Consider the following 19,491-nt stretch of genomic DNA (forward strand, 5'->3'; position numbering starts at 1 on the left):
CACACTGCACTGCACAAACCAGAAGGCTTGAGGTTCATTCCTCACTTATGACTTAATGAGGGTCCGTAAGTAACCTTAGAACCATGTCTGGAAACAGCTGTGCCACCTTTCTTTACCTAAAATGGACCCTGGAATGGTTTTAGCCCTTGAATGGCACTATAAAGTAAGCTTGTGTGTGTGTAGTTGCATTAACATGCCACGCCACTTTAAACATTCAGATGTAACTTTTAGTTCTTATCTTCTTTTTCTTAGTAATTTTATTATTATACTTGAGATTTTATTTTGTGGATGTAAACTAAGTAATATTGCTATAAGTGAAAAATTTTCAGAAGTATATACTGTAGTATACAGCTCTTCAATATACAAGACATTACATTTATTTTGACTTTAATTTCTCTTTAGAGAGCTGTTACACCATAGGCTTAAAAGAAGTGAATGATTTGCTCCATAGTCCATTAACCTTGTTTTTTTTGTCTTTTTTTTCCCCAGGCAATTGACAAGTATTGCAGAGTGAGTGGTGGTTTCTCAGGAGTGAAAGATGTCTATTCATCATCCCCTACATATGATGATGTTCAACAGAGCTTCTTCCTGGCAGAAACTCTGAAGTAAGCTTCTTTAACTGATTAACCTTACTGAGTGCAAGCATCTAGAGAATCTTTTTAACATACATAGTAATACAGCATTTCATTTTGCCCTATATTTAATTTTAGAAGATGATTTATCCTCACATATCAATTCTGCTGAAAATTCAAAATTACAGTAGACGTGAACTAAAATTTAAGTTCAATATTGTATAAAACATCCTAAATGTGGTATCATATTGGCAAAATAAAAAAAAATGTAATTTGAGTTTAATAGAAGGGTAACGATAAGGAAAAATAACCTTGGGAATCAGACTTGGCGTCCTAGCAGGATGCATGGTGGTGGAGCTCCCAACTACTCCAGAGCAGTGGGTGAGCAGTGCAGGGACACTATCACTTTTAATTTATGATTTTCCCTAAGGCAACAGGCTGAACTGGGATAAGCCTGTTTCCAGTTCCATTTGCTAAACTCCTAAACCCACTTAGTTGCTGCTCAGTTTATGGAGTTTGCACTGACAAAGGAATGCCCCGATGAGGCCATTGTACCATTGTTGGCATTGACTGGCATGTGGTCTGTAGTCCTGCCCAGATGATGAGCTATACTTCTCTCTACTTCTTTTTGAGCACAAATGTAAAAGTTTGCACACTTAGTGACAGCATTAAACATAACTTGAAGATTATATGTTGCAAGTACTTTATAAAAGCAGATACTAAAAAACAAAAAAAATGGAACATGCAAGGATCTGTAGGCCCCACCAGCATTGTTTGCCATTCATACTTATTAATTTCAGTACAGTTCTCTTGCTAAGATAAAAAGACATTGTTTTATATATCTTTTTCCTGGCCAGAAGATGTTTTTGTTGTAGCACTGATTTATTTTTCCAGTGTGCCAATGGAAGTAACAAGTGGTTTGATATATCATGAACTCTTTTATGAAGTAACCATATTTGATGTTTCTTTTTACTTTTAAAGTTAGGCCCAATTTCAAGCCGTTGTACCAGATCCAAAAAGAAGACTTTACTTCTTCCAAACCCCATAAACAAAAGAGTGAAAAAAGCTAAAAATCAAACCATGTCCTTGTGTCCTGAGAATGCAGTACTGTACATCTCCATTTGATTTCCTGTGTGATTACATGATATGCCCATACTGAGCTCCAGGCTGGCCCATAGGATACCTTTTCCGATTTCACATCATATGCTTCTGTTATGTCCAAATGCTTTCACAATACATGTGCAGTGTATGTATTGTGCTGCTTCAAATTTCTGTTTTCACACTTTTATGGGTAAAAAGAGGCAGCATTTTAGAATATTGGTGTTAGTGGCAGCTGGTGGTTAAATGTTACATTTAATTCAAATCAGTTGCATTAGACTGATACTGTGGATGTTACTATTAATGACATAATATTTACTGGGAAGCTCATTGCAGTGTCACTTGTCATGCCTTCTTTGGGGGGATTTTGGGAGAGCATTTCCTCAAGATTATACTATGCAATGCTTGTTCTGCTGACTTATAGCTGACTAATGGTATAAAGAGTGGAAACTCCTTTTCAAAATTTGCATGCTGTCCTTTGGATTGAAATCTGTGTGGCAGTGTTAGGAGAGAAACAAGTGCTTGAATTTGTCAACAGCTGATGATGACTGGTAACTGCAGTGTAATAATTATCAAGACGATTAGCATGGGAACACCAAGCAGTTGATATACAAAGAGTAACATCTCACATTACTTGCTTTTGTTCGCATTTACAGTGGAAGACTAATACATTCCATACATTTTCTACAGTTAACATGAATGTATCTAATTTGTGTACTCTTAGGCTTAAACATAGATATATTTTTTATTCTCATAGGTGTTACTTTTAAAATTCAAATGCTTAATTCAGTAAGCTAGGGGCAGTTTGTGATATTATATTCCATTTTCAGCCACTATCTACAAGTGTATATTCCAAGTGTATATGTGCGTGCAATGAATATCCCTGTTGTAAGATAAAGCCGCTATATTGCGCCGACCCGACACAGATTCACACGGGAGGCACGGGTAAAATAAAATAAACTATTTTTTTTCAACTGGAGGGCACGTCTTCCCCATAATCCCTCCAGCCACAACACAGTTCCAACTACTGACAGTAACACCAAGCACTCTTCTTCTCCTCTCTTCCACCACCACTTCTCCTCAGCAACCTTTGTCCACCTCCACCCGACTCTGGCCACTGGCTCCCTTTTATCAGGCACCCGGAAGTTCTCCAGGTGGTTGATTGCCGACATCCGGCTGCACTTCTGGGTGAGGCGAAACCAGTGCCCAAAAGGGGCCAGCCGCTCCTGTTGCAGCAACCCCTGGCGACGCCTGCGGAACCCCACAGAGCTGCACAGAACTCCAACCCCCATGAAGCCCTGGGGGAGTCCGAGGCGCCGCTGCAACCCAGGGAGGCTGCCATCTAGTGTCCAGGGGGAGATACTGGGCTTCCCACCCTTGTCCCCCTGGCAGATGCGGTGAAGGGGCATCCCGGCCAGGCATGGGCCCCAACCATCCGTTACACTGTAAAATATTAAATGATTTATTATCTTTGGTAAATTACAATAATCCTAGCTTGTGTGCTGTCTGTTCTGTTCAACCAATAAAGACAGCAGACCCAAAACTACCAGTAATGAACTGTCATCAACAGTAAGTGCCATCGGCCAAGGGCGCAATGAAGCTGATTATCTTTGTGCACTATGTATTTAAAATTGGCAAAAAAAGTAAAGGTTTTCTAATGTAACACATCAGTACACTTTTCAGGGCTGAAGTAAATTCAGATATGAAATGAAACTGTGAGCTTTCCTGTAGTCTTTGTGTTAAACATTTAATGAATTGAGTGGGATAAAAGTTCTGGAAAGTTTAATTGGCACTTTTACTGGAAAGGATCCTCTTTTTATTTCATGTCCATTTTTTGTGGCCAAGGGCGCAATGAAGCTGATTACCTTCGTGCACTATGTATTTAGTGTCATTGGTAATATAAGGCTAAGAACTGCATGGTTGTTACCAGCAAAATTACTGTACAAAACATTATATGTGAACGACAGATCTATTTGAATGACCATCTTTACCCGTCCACTTTGGAAGGCCATAGTATTCATGTTGGATCCCCAAGGCGACAACCTAACTAAGATACACAAATATTAAAATTGACTTCCTTTTTGAGTTATTTTACTCCAGACCTAGTGAGTCAGCTTTAGGCAGAAATGAGCATTGAGAATTGTTTTGGTGAATCACGTCATTTGATGCCTTTCACTGTGGCTCCTAGTTTGCCTTTCCAGTGCTGTTTACAATGTGCATAAATCAGGTAATATGGCAAAGTAGTTATTATATAATTAGTACAAGTCAGTCTCGCATTTCAGTCATTCAAGTTTGATTGTTAAAGTAACAAGTCAGCTTAGCCAAAGTAATGAAACTACTGTGAAGATAACAATATGTGCCATTTTATAATCCATTTTCAAGAACTTCATTTACCTGCAGATGGGTTCTCTCTACTGGATGTCACGAAAGTAACACACCAAGTTAGACAGACTAATGGGGGCAATCTCTGTTAGAATTTCAGTGGTAGGCACCCCGGGGCATCCTCACCGCATTCCCAAGGAACCTTAATCCTTCATAGCCTTGTCTTGATCCATAGACACCTCAGCTGTTTGTCTGTCTCACAAGTAAGCCAACACTCTTTGGTTGAACAAGACTGAGGAGAGGAGACGAGAGTTACGGAACGTTAAATGTATTTGATGAAGCAGCTTGGCGTGGCCATTTGTACCTGAACGTGGGTGTTGGGTTGATGTCAAACATGGCTGAAACCAGTCCATATATCCTGGACCAGGTCAATAGAATCTAGCCGTAGGAACATGAACTGTAACTTTTTCATTCCTCATGTTGTTTCCCTGGGCTGGATATGAACAGTTAAAAGTTTGTACAAGTAGACAAAAAGTCTTGCTCGATGTGTCTTTGACGGTTATTTACACAAATGTACTTAAAAAGTCTTCAGGTTATTTAACCTTTTTACAGAATGTTGGTTCAATGTAAGAGATGTTGTTGAAGAAGTCCTAACTTAAAAATAATTGTCCCTGCCCATACAAAATAAATCACAAAACATCTCTTTCAAAGATGTGGATGGAAGTGTGGATGGTCTAATCAGACTAAAGTGGAATGTTTTGGCTTAAACAGTAAAGGATATGTGTAGTGTAAATATAATACTGCACATTGACCATTTATAAAATATGGTGATGGCAGCATCATGTTGTGGAGATGATTTTCAGCAGTAGGTATTGGAAATGCTGCACAATAGAGACAGATCCTGGAGAAAAACTTGCTCCTCTGTGCTTTAAAACTTTAAGTTGGAGGAACTTCGTCTTTCAGCAAGACAATGACCCAAAGCACACTGCCAGAGCAACAATGCAGTGGCTTAAATGAAGAAAACTGTTGGCCCAGTCACTTAGCCCCATCAAGCCAACCTTAACCCCATTAAAACATCTGTGTCAGGACCCAAGAAAATGTCCACCACTGCATCCCAACTAACCTGGCACAGCTTGAGAAATTTTGCAAGAAGAAATGGGCACTTCTTGCTCCATCATGTTGTGCAGAATTAAGAGAAGTCCATCTAAAAAGACTACTTGTCGTAATAGTGGTGAGAGGTGGTCCAACCAAGTATTGAACAAGGGGAATGAATACTTTCATTTTTGGGTAGCACTGTGGAAAAGAATGTGTGATTTACAAAGACAAACTTATTATTGTGTCAATAATATGAGAAAAAGAAAAGGTTGTGTATGTGTGTTTAGGTGTGTATATCTACATATTTTTATGTGTTTTTCTACTGCTGCCATCCTTTCCTCACAATTTTTTACTCATTCTTTCTTCCTTCAACGCTTGAAGGAAGTTTCTGTCAGACACATTTCAACTTGATTAATGAAACGTCCTTTCTTTCACTCATTTTGTGGCATTAATGAGTAAAGAATGCAAGTGTCGTTTTTTTTTTTTTAAGTCTTTTGATTAATGAGTTCAGGATAAATTTAGTGCTTCGAATAAAAATGACAAGCGAAAGCAGGATTTGTAAGATAAAATCTAATTGAATTATAGAAATGAATAATTGGATTTTTCAGATTTCTTGGTTCAGTTCACTGTATTATTGGCTGGTTTATTAATTTTTAAATTGGCTTAAAGATCAGGGAGCTGATACAGTAATAGAGTAGCAGTTGTAGCATAAATGAGTTTTGTCTGTCTCCCCTGATTTAATTTATTTATTAGAACTTTTATATATATATATATATATATATATATATATATATATATATATATATATATATATATATATATATATATAGTACAATGTATATAGTGTGTGTGTGTATACTCTATATGTTTTTATATACAGTATATACATAAACATACACACACATCCATATACAGTGCATCCAGAAAGTATTCACAGCGCATCACTTTTTCCACATTTTGTTATGTTACAGCCTTATTCCAAAATGGATTAATTTTTTTCCTCAGAATTCTACACACAACTCCCCATAATGACAACGAGAAAAAAGTTTACTTGAGGTTTTTGCAAATTTATTAAAAATAAAAAAACTGAGAAATCCCATGTACATAAGTATTCACAGCCTTTGCTCAATACTTTGTTGATGCACCTTTGGCAGCAATTACAGCCTCAAGTCTTTTTGAATATGATGCCACAAGCTTGGCACAACTATCCTTGGCCAGTTTCACCCATTCCTCTTTGCAGCACCTCTCAAGCTCCATCAGGTTGGATGGGAAGCGTTGGTGCACAGCCATTTTAAGATGTCTCCAGAGATGTTCACTCAGATTCAAGTCTGGCCTCTGGCTGGGCCACTCAAGGACATTCACAGAGTTGTCCTGAAGCCACTCCTTTGATATCTTGGCTGTGTGCTTAGGGTCGTTGTCCTGTTGAAAGATGAACCGTCGCCCCAGTCTGAGGTCAAGAGCGCTCTGGAGCAGGTTTTCATCCAGGATGTCTCTATACATTGCTGCAGTCATCTTTCCCTTTATCCTGACTAGTCTCCCAGTCCCTGCCGCTGAAAAACATCCCCACAGCATGATGCTGCCACCACCATGCTTCACTGTAGGGATGGTATTGGCCTGGTGATGAGCGGTGCCTGGTTTCCTCCAAACGTGACGCCTGGTATTCACACCAAAGAGTTCAATCTTTGTCCCATCAGACCAGAGAATTTGCTTTCTCATGGTCTGAGAGTCCTTCAGGTGCCTTTTGGCAAAATCCAGGTGGGCTGCCATGTGCCTTTTACTAAGGAGTGGCTTCCGTCTGGCCACTCTACCATACAGGCCTGATTGGTGGATTGCTGCAGAGATGGTTGTCCTTCTGGAAGGTTCTCCTCTCTCCACAGAGGACCTCTGGAGCTCTGACAGAGAGAGTGACCATCTGGTTCTTGGTCACCTCCCTGACTAAGGCCCTTCTCCCCCAATCACTCAGTTTAGATGGCCGGCCAGCTCTAAGAAGAGTCCTGGTGGTTTCGAACTTCTTCCACTTATGGATGATGGAGGCCACTGTGTTCATTGGGACCTTCAAAGCAGCAGAAATTTTTCTGTAACCTTCCCCAGATTTGTGCCTTGAGACAATCCTGTCTCGGAGGTCTACAGACAATTCTTTTGACTTCATGCTTGGTTTGTGCTCTGACATGAGCTGTCAACTGTGGGACCTTATATAGACAGATGTGTGCCTTTCCAAATCATGTGCAATCATCTGAATTTACCACAGGTGGGCTCCAATTAAGCTGCAGAAACATCTCAAGGATGATCAGGGGAAACAGGATGCGCCTGAGCTCAATTGTGAGCTTCATGTCAAAGGCTGTGAATACTTATGTACATGTGCTTTCTCAATTTTTTTATTTTTAATAAATTTGCAAAATCCTCAAGTAAACTTTTTTCACGTTGTCATTATGGGGTGTTGTGTGTAGAATTCTGAGGAAAAAATGAATTTAATCCATTTTGGAATAAGGCTGTAACATAACAAAATGTGGAAAAAGTGATGCGCTGTGAATACTTTCTGGATGCACTGTATACTGCACATATGTACACACACCGAAAAGATTTGCTAAAATAATTTTGTAAAATATGCATAACCCTATTGGCCAATTTTCTCATCTCAAATGTCCCTGTACTTTATTACAAACTGCAGGCTTCTGGTCTTCTATGAAAAGCTAACATAACCCTAACGGTCACAACTTTGTTGAATATTCATTATTGAATGTATTTTACACCAGAAGATTGCAAATATTTTAATGAAAATGGGAGCATTGTCAGCAATGGCCAAAAGTAAGGAGAACCATGTTGCTTCAGACAAGCTCTTCATGCTTCAGTGCAACTTTTGATTTATTATAAAAGGAAGGACCTACACAGAAAAGGAGCTGATGGCTGCAGGCCAGTTAAAAGTTCATAACAGCTTTGGACTACACCTATGAGCCAAGTTAGGCTCCTGGTTCATTTTTGTTTAAGATCTTTTATTATACATCTTTGGGCTGAAGATATAAGGCCATTTTTTCCTTTTAATGTAGAGTTTTTCATTCATTTTTAATTCAGCAGGGTAAGAGCCCAAGGTTTTTGAGCATTTTTGTTGCGATTTTGTTTATGACGCACTGGGGGGTTGGGGGTTTTTTTTGTTTTTTGTTTTTTACTTTACCACTGGTGTATTTTCCACCACTGTGAATAATTTTTCACTATAAGAACTGTTCACACAATAAATGTCATCAGGTTTCGGAGCAGCAGTCTCCAGAACAGCTGTTAGGATGCTGCACTGTGCCCAGTGACTGATACTAACTGCTGTCAGTACCCCGTCCTGTAACACTCCAATTCATGTTGCTCATCCATCATCTGTACATTCCATTGCACCACATAGTCTGTGTGTTGTTAGTATGCATTGTATAGAGTGCTAATTTAAGTATATTTAATTTTTTACTTATATAATGTGTTAACGTCTGTAATGTTTATTTTTGCATGGTGTGTGACTGGAGAATTGGTTTTTAAATGTATTTATTATGGGTATACTCCATTGTGTGAATATTGCTCTACTACTGTGGACTTTACACACTGGTTTTTCACCTATAGGTACTTTCATGTTAAATTATGTGACAATAAAAGTAACTTGACTTGAATGCTGTCAGACCCATCAAGAAGGTTCTGATATGTGCAGAAGAGTGCCACCAAATGCCCCACACTTTATCAAATACCATACCACCATCACAGTGCTTATACTAAGAATCCATTCATTGTGTCCATCCAATTGGATGTTCTGAATTATTGGGTGTATCTGAGCTGGCATTGGGCTTGGGCATTACTAGCTGCTGAGGGGTCGTCTACTGGGAGTACATCTTCTCATCTTTATATATAATACACTACCGCGGCTGTCCGTTTGTCTGTCAAGGATTTTAAATCACCTGTAGTTCGCAAACCATTTGTCCTATTGACCTGAAATTTGGTACACATATACTACGTGACATCTACTATCCACTTTCGGGGTGATGATTGACCTCCAACTTTATTCCTGTTTTAATTTTTATTTTATTATAGAATCAACTCTCGGCAGCGGCCAGCAGGGCGGCCGTGTGGCGTGTGTGTACAGGCGCCATTCTCATCCCTACCACTTTCGCCGTCACTTCCTCTACTTCTTCATATCTTAAATCATTCTTGAGGCAGATTGATGACTTAAGTGCCAGCTTAAGTGAACAATTAAACAAAACGTACTAAGTAATTGCAACACAAACACTGACTCAATCAGTTTTAACATGAAAAGATGCGGATGAAAGAAGAGAAGAAGCGGGCTGTTAGGGTGAAGAAAAGAAGAGCTGCTCAGGAAGCAGCAAGCGCATCAGCCTCTGAGCAAACGAATGCTAAACATACAGAGAAAGAGGATGAAAAGTATGAATGCTCAAGTCAAGTGTATTCACTGCACGTTATCATGCAGTGCGCCATTACTGGTATGAGATAAATAACCACTAGATTTGGACATGTGCACAACATGGAAAACTGTACAATTTAGACAATTGACATTGAACAGAATATCCCAAGAAATATCTGTTTCATGGTGTGTGCCAGGCCAGTTTCATCACACAATATGTCAAGAGGGTCACCTATTGTCAAGCTTGATGTGGACGGCCACTCTGTAGCCATTTTCTTACAGTTCCCAGCCTGGTGCTGCTAGCAACTCCTTGGAACGCTTCTGTGAGGTTAACACTATTTGTATTTCTCCACCAGAGCATAAATGACCCCGAATGCAATCAACTCCATACCAGATGTGCACCATTAGTTCCCTGCAAGAGAAGTTTACTTTTATATTTAAATGTATTTGCTTAGCATATGCTTTTATCCAAAATGACTTTCAAAGGAGGTTAACATAGTCAAGCAACATCAGTCTAGGAACTGTTTTGAACAAGTGTAGTGGGACTGTTACAAAGGTTGATCATCAAAAGTGAAATATTTATTGGACTCTTGAATGACACCAGAGAGCCATATTATGTATCATAGTACCCATAATGGCAGGAAATGGATCATTGTGGTTCAGAGCACCTGTTATTTATTCCCAATTAAACCAATTTATTAACAACAAGCTATACTGTATATCAAGACAGTATATTTTTACGCAACAACATATAAAGGATTCCAAGAAGGATACACACTTTTTCCAGGTGCCAAATATTAGTAGAAGAGTACGCTCGGGTTTTCTTAAAACGTTGTGTAGGAGGCCAAACAGGATGTGAAGATGATTGTTACACTTGAGGCTGATCCTCCATGGGTTCCTCTCATTATAGGCCGCTGTTTACACCAGCATACATATCGGAGGAGCACCGGAAAGCTGACTTGCTTTTAATTTGGCTTTTCCAAGCTCTGAAACATCCCACATTCATGCTGTAACTCTGCTTTAAAAGTGTGTTGCAGATGGGACTGAAAGCTGTGGTTATTTTCATGTACTTTAATGTCTACTTTTCATGTTCACTCTGAATAAGGACGATTCTGCCTCCTTCTACAATTTATATGAATGTAGATTAAAAGCTCTGGGCTTTTAAATTTTAAAGTCATTCCTCATTGTTTAATTTATAGACCAACACAAAGACTGTTCGGTTACTACTCCACATTGGCAAGTTATGCTTTTGAAGTCATTTGCCTCCCAGTTTTGTTTTAATATTCATAAAGACGTGTTACATTGCAGGGCTTGAGATTTTATGTAATAGCTCATTCCAGTTCATAATTTTTTTTATTCCACAGAAACTTGCAATCACTCTCATTTCACTAGCGTTAATAAAGGAAAGAAAATACTGGAAAGGATTAAACCATAAAATCAAGCTTATTGTTACTCAAATTGAAAACGTGTCCTACACAACATGTTTAAAAAAAATGTGTAATGTGCTTGGATTATGGTTTGTAACATTATGTTTCCGATCATATCACCTGTGATTTCAGATGATTAGTTGCCATAAATGTGTAAAATGTGTACGTTACACTTGTGGGAAGCGACAGACCTTGGCCGCTGCCGTTGCAGTGTTTGTATTCTCTCCCCGTGTCTGTGTTTGGTTTTTCCTGCCACATTCCTAATTTGAGTTAATGGAGGCTCTGAGCTGGCCTGGTGCTCGTCAGTCGTACTGTGAATGAGTGTGCCTCACGATGCGCTGGTCCTCCATTCAGATATCACCTCCTGCTACCTTGATCTGAAGGAGCATCTTAATAAATGGGCCACTTTATATTTGCTTTAAATAAATATACTGGATTGGTATTTGAATATATATTTTAAAGGAATACGTCACCCAAAGTTATTTTTTTTTACTCACCACATTTAGTTTGTAGTAATGGCTGAGAAAAAAATTTTAATCATTTGTTTTGATGCAGAACAAGAGAAAATAGTTTATGAAAAAATTAAACATAACCGCAACCATTTCTATCTAATAGCAAATGTGAAACACATCCACCGGGGGGGAAAAATTCCCACCTTACACATGTTGCCTAATCCATGTCTGTTATCCAGTTGACAGCTACAAACATGCAAATGAAATGCATTTTTTGCAGAAATAGTATTGATAGTACCAGAAACATCAGAGTAGAATGTAGACAGGAAAAGTGCATTCCCATCAGCCTGTGCTTTAGACCTGAAGAACCAGCTCTGCCCCTCCTTCTTTGGTCAAGAGTCCTGTCTATAATTTAAAAGCATAGAATTATGGGAATGTGCCTTTGCTTTTTACATTCCTCCCCTGATTTTTGAGGAAGTAAAGTAATAATATTTTAGGGAAATTCTGAAGCGATCTGCCAGATAATCTCATCTGAGTAATGAAAGGACTCCTTCATCAGGCACTGTTTATATTGGGCTCCTCTCAGGCCCTGGGGTAGTTTCTTCAGTTCACATTTATATTTGATAGAAAAGTGATTTACAAAACGTTTTAAGTATATTACAGCACTGTGTTTTTAGAAGTATTGCCTTCATGAGAATAAAGCAGTGATGATCACATGATTCAGGCAGCAGGCAGAACACTTTACTCCGGTGCCTAATTTCATTAAACGCGTGCTTATTAATTTATTATTTGACTAGACTGATTTTCAGATAATCTGGGGGAATTGCCTATGGCCGCTACTCTGCATCTCCGGCAGGCTGAAGTAAAAGTTTGGATGATCACACTCTCTGCAAGGCTTGGTTAAAATGGTTTTTCCTCCATATTTTTTATATGTAAGATTGTTAAGTTCATTGGCAACTCTAACATGTTGCAAGGCAGGGAACAACCATAAACACGACCCCCTCATACAGGCTACGGAAGCTAACTTTGTGGGACCCTAATCCAGATTGTCAGAATCTTCAGAGGTAAAGTTAATCCAGCTCAGTTTTTTAAATTAAAAATAATAAATCATGTACTCCAAGACACAAGTAAAAATGTAGGGGAATGTGCATTCAATTCAAGACAGAGTACAAGAAGTGCTTCTTCACACAGAGGTTCATAGGAATCGCAAATAAGTGATAAAACTAGAAGAAAAAAAGTAACATTGTAGGAAACGATTACAGTGTGAGAGGAAGGTTTGATTAATTGATGTTAAGTATAAGTGCTGCTTTGGCAACACCACTAATAATTAAAAAAATAAAAAACTTATAACATGCCGGCCCAGTTGATACCAAATAAATGTAGAAAAGAGTCTATTGGTGTGTGAAGAACAATTAATTGATATTAATCAATCAGTTGCCTTTGGCATTTCCAGTAATAATTTAAAGAATATTATAAGATGCCAAATAACAGTAGGAAATTGTGTATTGATGTGTGAAGGATTGATTGATGTTAATAATGATCAGTTTTGGCCTTTGGCAATGGCAGTAATTAATTCAATTATTTGGTAAGGCTCCCATTTTACGTTCCGTACCTTTCTCTGTAGGGGGCCTCTGGCTGTTAGACTGATATCAAGGTAAGTGAGGCACGCTCGATTTAAGAAACAGAATAATACAATTTATTGATAAACATGAGGATTATAGAAAAACGATAACTGAATTGTATTGACATAGAAGACAGGACGCCAGACAGACAAACACAATGTTGATTAGGCTGGCTGTTTGCTGGCTATGCAGAGTTCTTGGCACAGATAAACAGCTTCACGACGACACCAAGTCTTTAAGGATGATGTCTGATGTTGCATAGAGTTGCGTGCCATGGCTTCTTGCACTGAGCGCACTCTGAGGTTTTTCGTTATGTGGCCCTTTGTCGGTGGTGTGCTGTGATGGTGCCTTCCTCAGCTTGCTGTTAGGCACTCTGCTCAGCCCTCGGCAACATCATCAGGGATGGCTTTGCTCTTCTGGAACAAGAGAGCTGGTAATGGCTTCTCAGACTGGCCTCAGTCACTGGCACAGAGCCTAGCTGGGCAGACTGGATGTTCTGGTGGGTGTCCAGTTCTTAGGTTCTATGGAGAGCAGCTTCCTGATAGAAGAATGTGAGCCCTTTGCTTCACACAGAGTTGGTGGCTTCTCTCCCCAAAGCTTGTCAGACTTTCACTCTGCTCAAGAGAACAGCTCATCGGCTTTCAGGTCCCCAAAGAGACGGAAAAGATTAAGGCAGCTGGTATATTCCTTTAACTTTCTGTTGATCCACTAAATAATATACAGTACATTTGTTTTTAACTTAACTTTTGTTCTCGTGCTTCAGAAAATGACCTGATGACTAACTCTAAGGTAGATGTTGGTGTAAAAAGCTTAGTACAAAGTACTGACATGCAGAAACTTTTTCATTTGCACTGTAAAACACACACCTCGATATGTGACTAGGTGGTGACTGGAAGTCACTGGAGTTAGAGCGGATTGTTTTGCTCAGCCATTGTGCTCATTTGAGTCCTCTGCCCATGCTGTTGTAGAAGCTCTTGATGCCCTCAGTGTGTACTTTAATCGTGCAGATATTCACTACCATTATTCAATTATTTTCCTAGACTTGTCCCTAATCACTTTTTTCTTCTTCCTTGACTGTAGGTATCTGTACCTCCTTTTCTCCAGTGATGACCTCTTACCTCTGGACAATTGGGTCTTTAACACAGAAGCTCATCCACTGCCTGTTTTGCATTTGGCGAACTCAACGCTTTCTGCCAACAATGTCATTCGATAGGATCAGGTGGCACCTCTGGACCACTTCTTGCCTTTATCAATAGAACAAGGTGAAGAAATAAAACCGAGCCTGTGAGGCCATCACGAATGATTTCTGTTTAGTTCTGATTGTTACAGAGGAACTAAAAGGTGTTTCTTTATTTTTTTTCTTACTCCGGACATGTTTATGATAGACATCAAGAGAAATTGATTCAGAATATTCCATTTTATAAATCTGACCAAAATTTCTAAGGAAAACAGTGTACTGTGGATGTGGAGAACTACCAGCGGATTTTTCGCACTGCAAAATGGAGCTTTTGCCAATCCAACATCTGCTGCTGCGTTTGAGAGCCCTGCCAGCAAACTTGGGAAGAGGAAAGAAATCAAAATATATGTATATTATTTCTCCACTCTGAGCAGCCTGGCATGAGATATACAGTAATAAAATAAATGAATAAATCAAAAGGAAACTGTAAAGCCATTGTTGAGAAAAGATTGAAGTAATTTATTTTATTTTTATTCTGGTATGTCGATGTAATAGAATGTAAGGAGACTATGAACACAACACCCAAAAGCAATGCATTATTTAGCATCCATTGAACTTTTACATCTGTGAAATGTCCTTCTTTTATACTGAACACACCTGATGGCCTTCTGTTGTCTCAGTGCACATTCTTTGCGACTGTATTCCTTTCCCTGTTAAAAAAAAAAATGTTTGAAACGCATCAATACAAAGATAAAAAGTACAGAATATGTTTAAAGTGTCCCTCAATGCAAAGCAAAAAAGAGTGTACTCAGCTGACCTTCACTTGTTCACCCACAGATACGCCAAGGGGTGCGAGTGACGAGTGTCTGTGCAGCGGGACATTGTGAGTGACGAGAGGTGACTTGAGAGAGGGGGGCTCCCGTCTCGCTTTCATTTTGTTTGCAAGTCAACAGGGTAGAGTGCAGTTTTCTTTAAGGGGTGAATGTTCTATCTTCTACTGTATTAATGCATCTGAAGTCATGTCATTGTGGAGACCCTCCAGAGCCTTGTGTGTGTCTACTTCAAGCTGTCATTCCTTGAATTCAATACAAAGTGTGTTGAGTTTTGTGAGGTAATTCTTTTGACGATCTGCTGTTGAATTATTTAATATGCGGATGTGTGTGTATGTGAGAGAGAGTGTGTGTGCCCGTCCGTACTGTACGAGTCTGGGAAGAATTGATGAGGAAAGGCAACTTTTGTTTTCTTCTCAGCAGATTTCCAATGGCAAATAAAAAAAGTGGTAAATTTTAGGAATATAGCCCAAAATCAAAAGATACACTTTAGTTATGCTGCACATTCCATAATACAACAAACATTAAAAATTAGGGGTGTTACTCTTCTGCATTTCTGTTCCAGTTGTCATGTGTGCTCCTTTATAACAAAGAAATAACACCAAGAGATTACGAAGAGCTGGGGCACCGCAAAGGCAAATCCAGTATATTAAAACCAAAACAGACTGCGGTCAGCAAAAGGCATCTCTTGAGTCGGGAGTCAACAGCTAGACTGACTCAAGATGGCGGAGGAACCCTTATGAGGAAGCCAGGGTGGAAAAGGGGAGCACAGGGGCTTGTGACCCGGAAGTGACGTCACATGTGCTCCCGGTCATCACATCTGTTAAGGACAAGGGAGGTGAAGCACTAGGCAGCAGCGCCACCCTTTGACTCGGGGTGGAATTACTATATGATGGGCCCACAAGTTGTCTCCCAAGCAAATGTTTGTGACAATAGACACACACAACAATCTGAAGTGATGCCAATCTAAGTATCCATCTTGTAATACACTTAATATTTTGTGTAAATTGGAATTTCTTTAACACAATAACTTGCTTCTTCTGTCCTCATTAAAGATATTCATACATTGGCAGTGAGCCGTATAATGCGGCCCCATTGAAGCGCACTGATATTCACTCCACTTCCTTAAATTCTGACACTTAAGCTGTAACTTGTCAGGTAACAATGTGTAGCCATCAGACCCCTCAGGTTGTCCGAGGCTGTCGCCGTTTCCACTCTGCCATCCTATTCATGAAATCAGATCACAGCTCTCTGTAGTTTCTGTCTAAAGTTCTAGTTTCACTTTGCACTGGAATTTCGTGGCAAGTCCTTGATTCCTGTTGTCCCTCATAATAAAGACATCTTTTTCCGCCTTCTTTCTCCGTCTTGACCATACGAGGAGCTTTTCGGGTTCCTAGTAAAGCACTTTGGACTACTTGACTACCATTTCGTGCTTCAGCTCCCCTTTACAAGTCTTTTAAATGTTGAGATGTAACTCAGTCATCTGAGGAAGTCCATAATGACTTGTTTTAACTAATTTTCCATGTGCTTGCATCTGTTAGATAACTACATACTAATTTAAAAAATAAAAAAGATCATGAATTGTTTTTTTAATTTCTCAGTGAGCTAAGGTGTGAGCGGAAGTGGTGATGATTGCTATTTTAAAATAAAACATACAAAAATAACTCCATTTCACTTTTTTACTTCTGACCAAATACAAAATGATACGCATTAAGCCTGCATGATTAGCTGTATATCCGTGTTTATGAAAAATAATGGAAAACATACAAAAAATAAATGCATTTTATAGGCCGGAAAATATCCTTGGGTAGTGGTCTCAAAGACAACAGTTACACTAGATTATGATCTGGGCATAGAAGGCTTTGGACCCCCCAAGGAAAGCCACAGCTTGAACCCAGAATGTCCTCTAAGGTGACTGACTCTCTTCAAATCCAAATACAGGCCGGGCGAGGACAGTCCCGTCCTGGCAGCGTGAGCCGAGTGTTGGTACACTGAATCAAGTGCGCTTGTGGACACCTTCATGGATGGGGGGAGCGTTTATTACCTGCAGTCCGCGTTTGTCAGGTTACTGCAGCTTCCAGTACTGGCTGTCCAATGCTACTCTTGGGTTTTATTTTGAAACAGTGTTCTGTATTTGTAATTTTTATTGAATACAAATTGTAAATATGTCTAAAAAACAATAAAAACATTTAAAGCAATATGTTCTTCGATTACAGTCACATTGTAAACTCTGTGTGTGTGTGTGTGTGCGTGTGTGTGTGTGTGTAGGGGTCGTCTTAACTAAGTGAGCTCTTAATGGTTTTCTTGTACCAGAATTAGAACCTTTTTGTGATTGATCGTCACTAACAATGTGTTTTTTTATCTCTACAGTATGTGCACTTCTTCTTCCCTTCTCATCCCAAAGGAGCCTCTCTCTGTATTTCAGGCACTAAAGCCACGTCATCAGGTCACAAATGCTGTATTTCCTGCAGTATACCAGAATCGTCATGGACGGCAGCCTGATTCTTCCCAGCAAGTGAGTCACTGTAGATTGACCTTCAGCCTCAGATGACTTCTGTGTTAGAAAAGGTCCTGTGGAAATCCCGGAGAAGGTTAGAGAATTTACATTTGTCAGTTGGCCTGATTAAGGCCAGTGGTTAGTAGAAGTTTGAGGTAATAAAACATTTTAGTCATTTTAGTACTTTCCTGCCTGTGCTGTTCTAATTGTATGAACGCTTCTAGAAGCCTTGGGTGAGTTGGTCCTTTTTATTACTGCCATAGCTAATCCTTTGCAGTTTTGAGGCAATCAGTGAACAGAAAAGAAAGCTTGTGACGCATATACAGCAAGGGAGCAGGAGAAGAGTCCGTGTGGCATGCTGGGGGGCCACACTGGCCTTCAGAGCAGTTTTGGGCACTCAACAGGGGTACAGCTGCGGTTGGGTGATACTCATTTACAATTAAATAAAAATATTTCTTTTGGGCAATAATGATAATTGCAAAGAACACTAAATCATGCTTTATATACTTGTACATTAGAACGATGATTTACAATCTGAAAAACAGTGCAACAGAATGCCAAACATCATAACATTCCACCAAGGCTTGATTTTTATTTTAAATACATGAGAGGAAGTGCACATATACAGTGAATTCAGAAAGTCGCATTCAGGCCCCTTCACTTTTTGACATTTTGTTAGGTTGCATCAAGGAACACTCGGTACTCCAGAATGACAAAGCAGAAACAGGATTTTAGGAATTGTTTTGCAACTGTATTAAAAATAAAATACTGAAATCTTACATTGATACAAGTATTTCAGACCCTTTGCAATGACACTTGAAATGTGGCTCAGGTGCATCCCATTCCATTGACCATCGTTGAGATGTTTCCACACCTTGTAAGGAGTCCACCTGTGGTCAAGTGAATTGACACGTCTGTCTATAGAAGGTCCCACAGCTGACAGTGTGTATCAGGGAAAGTCACGAGGTCAAAGGAGTTGCCTGTAGAGCTTAGGGATGGGATGTTGTCATGGTGCAGATCAGGGGAAGGCTACGAAAAAAATTCTGCACCATTGAGGGTTCCTAAGAGCACAGTGGCCTCCATAATTCTTAAATGAAAGTAGCTTGGAACAAGCAAGAACCTTGCTAGAGCCAGTCACTTGACCAAACTGAGAAACCAGGGAAGAAAGGGCTTGGCCAAGACCAAGAACCCGACGGTCAATCTGGCTGTGATCCAGAGAACCTGTGTGGAGAAGAGAGATTCTTCCAAAAGGACAAACATCACTGCAACACTCAGGGCTTTAATGGCCAGGCAGCCTGTACTCTCTAAGTAACAGCACAAGTACAGACACAAACCAAGTGTAATCAAGAGTTCCCGGTTCGATTCCCACTCACTCCTATATTTGCCGTTTTCAGTAATAAGCTGCTCTTTTTGTTAATATTATACAGTACACACATGCACTTGGTTTGTGTCTGTACTTGTGCTGTACTTTTCTCTCTGTTACTTAGAGAGTCAGATGGGGGGAGGGCTGATGTTAGAGCGGGTGAGCTTATTCAGTGCAGCAGGAACAACGCACATGTTGATCTTTTTTTTTCTTTCAGTACATGTGCCTTCCCTGTTTATTTGTATATCTCTGCCTGTCTGTCTCTCTGTTACGCAGTGCTCTGTCTGTCTGTGTGTGTGTTATGGATCTTGAAAAAATAAGTTATAAGGACAGTTGTTAATGTTAAGTGCAGTCTCAATTGTTAAAAAAATATTTTAAAAGGAGCATCCCACATGAAAATATAACAATCTCATTAACTGACAGTGCATACCAATGTATAAATTTTATGTCCGTTTTGAGGTTAAAAAGAAAAAAAGAAGTAACACTTTATCCCCAGCGGGGAATTGAACTCATGTCTCTGAGGCACGGCAAAGCTGCTGCGCTCTAAGAGGCAAATCTTAGCACGCTACGCCACGGAAACTGTTGTATAGCTCTTGAAGCTTTTGTAAAAGTGTTTATTTGATCTTTGGAACTCGGGCTTTACACATTATAT

At 39.6% G+C, this 19,491-nt stretch overlaps 1 protein-coding gene across 1 annotated transcript in view; it reads left to right on the forward strand.

Annotated features, from left to right (window-relative positions):
* The window catches only part of man1a2 (mannosidase, alpha, class 1A, member 2), a 527,240-nt gene extending 510,063 nt beyond the window's left edge, over window positions 1-17,177 (forward strand). The window contains exons 13-14 of the mRNA XM_028800742.2: window positions 490-605; window positions 14,053-17,177. Coding sequence (XP_028656575.1) covers window positions 490-605; window positions 14,053-14,185 — 249 coding nt within the window. The 3' untranslated portion in view covers window positions 14,186-17,177. The remainder of the gene's footprint in view (window positions 1-489; window positions 606-14,052) is intronic.
* The last annotated feature ends 2,314 nt before the right edge of the window (window positions 17,178-19,491 follow it).

This window comes from Erpetoichthys calabaricus, chromosome 4, assembly GCF_900747795.2.
Source record: "Erpetoichthys calabaricus chromosome 4, fErpCal1.3, whole genome shotgun sequence".
NCBI lineage: Eukaryota > Metazoa > Chordata > Cladistia > Polypteriformes > Polypteridae > Erpetoichthys > Erpetoichthys calabaricus.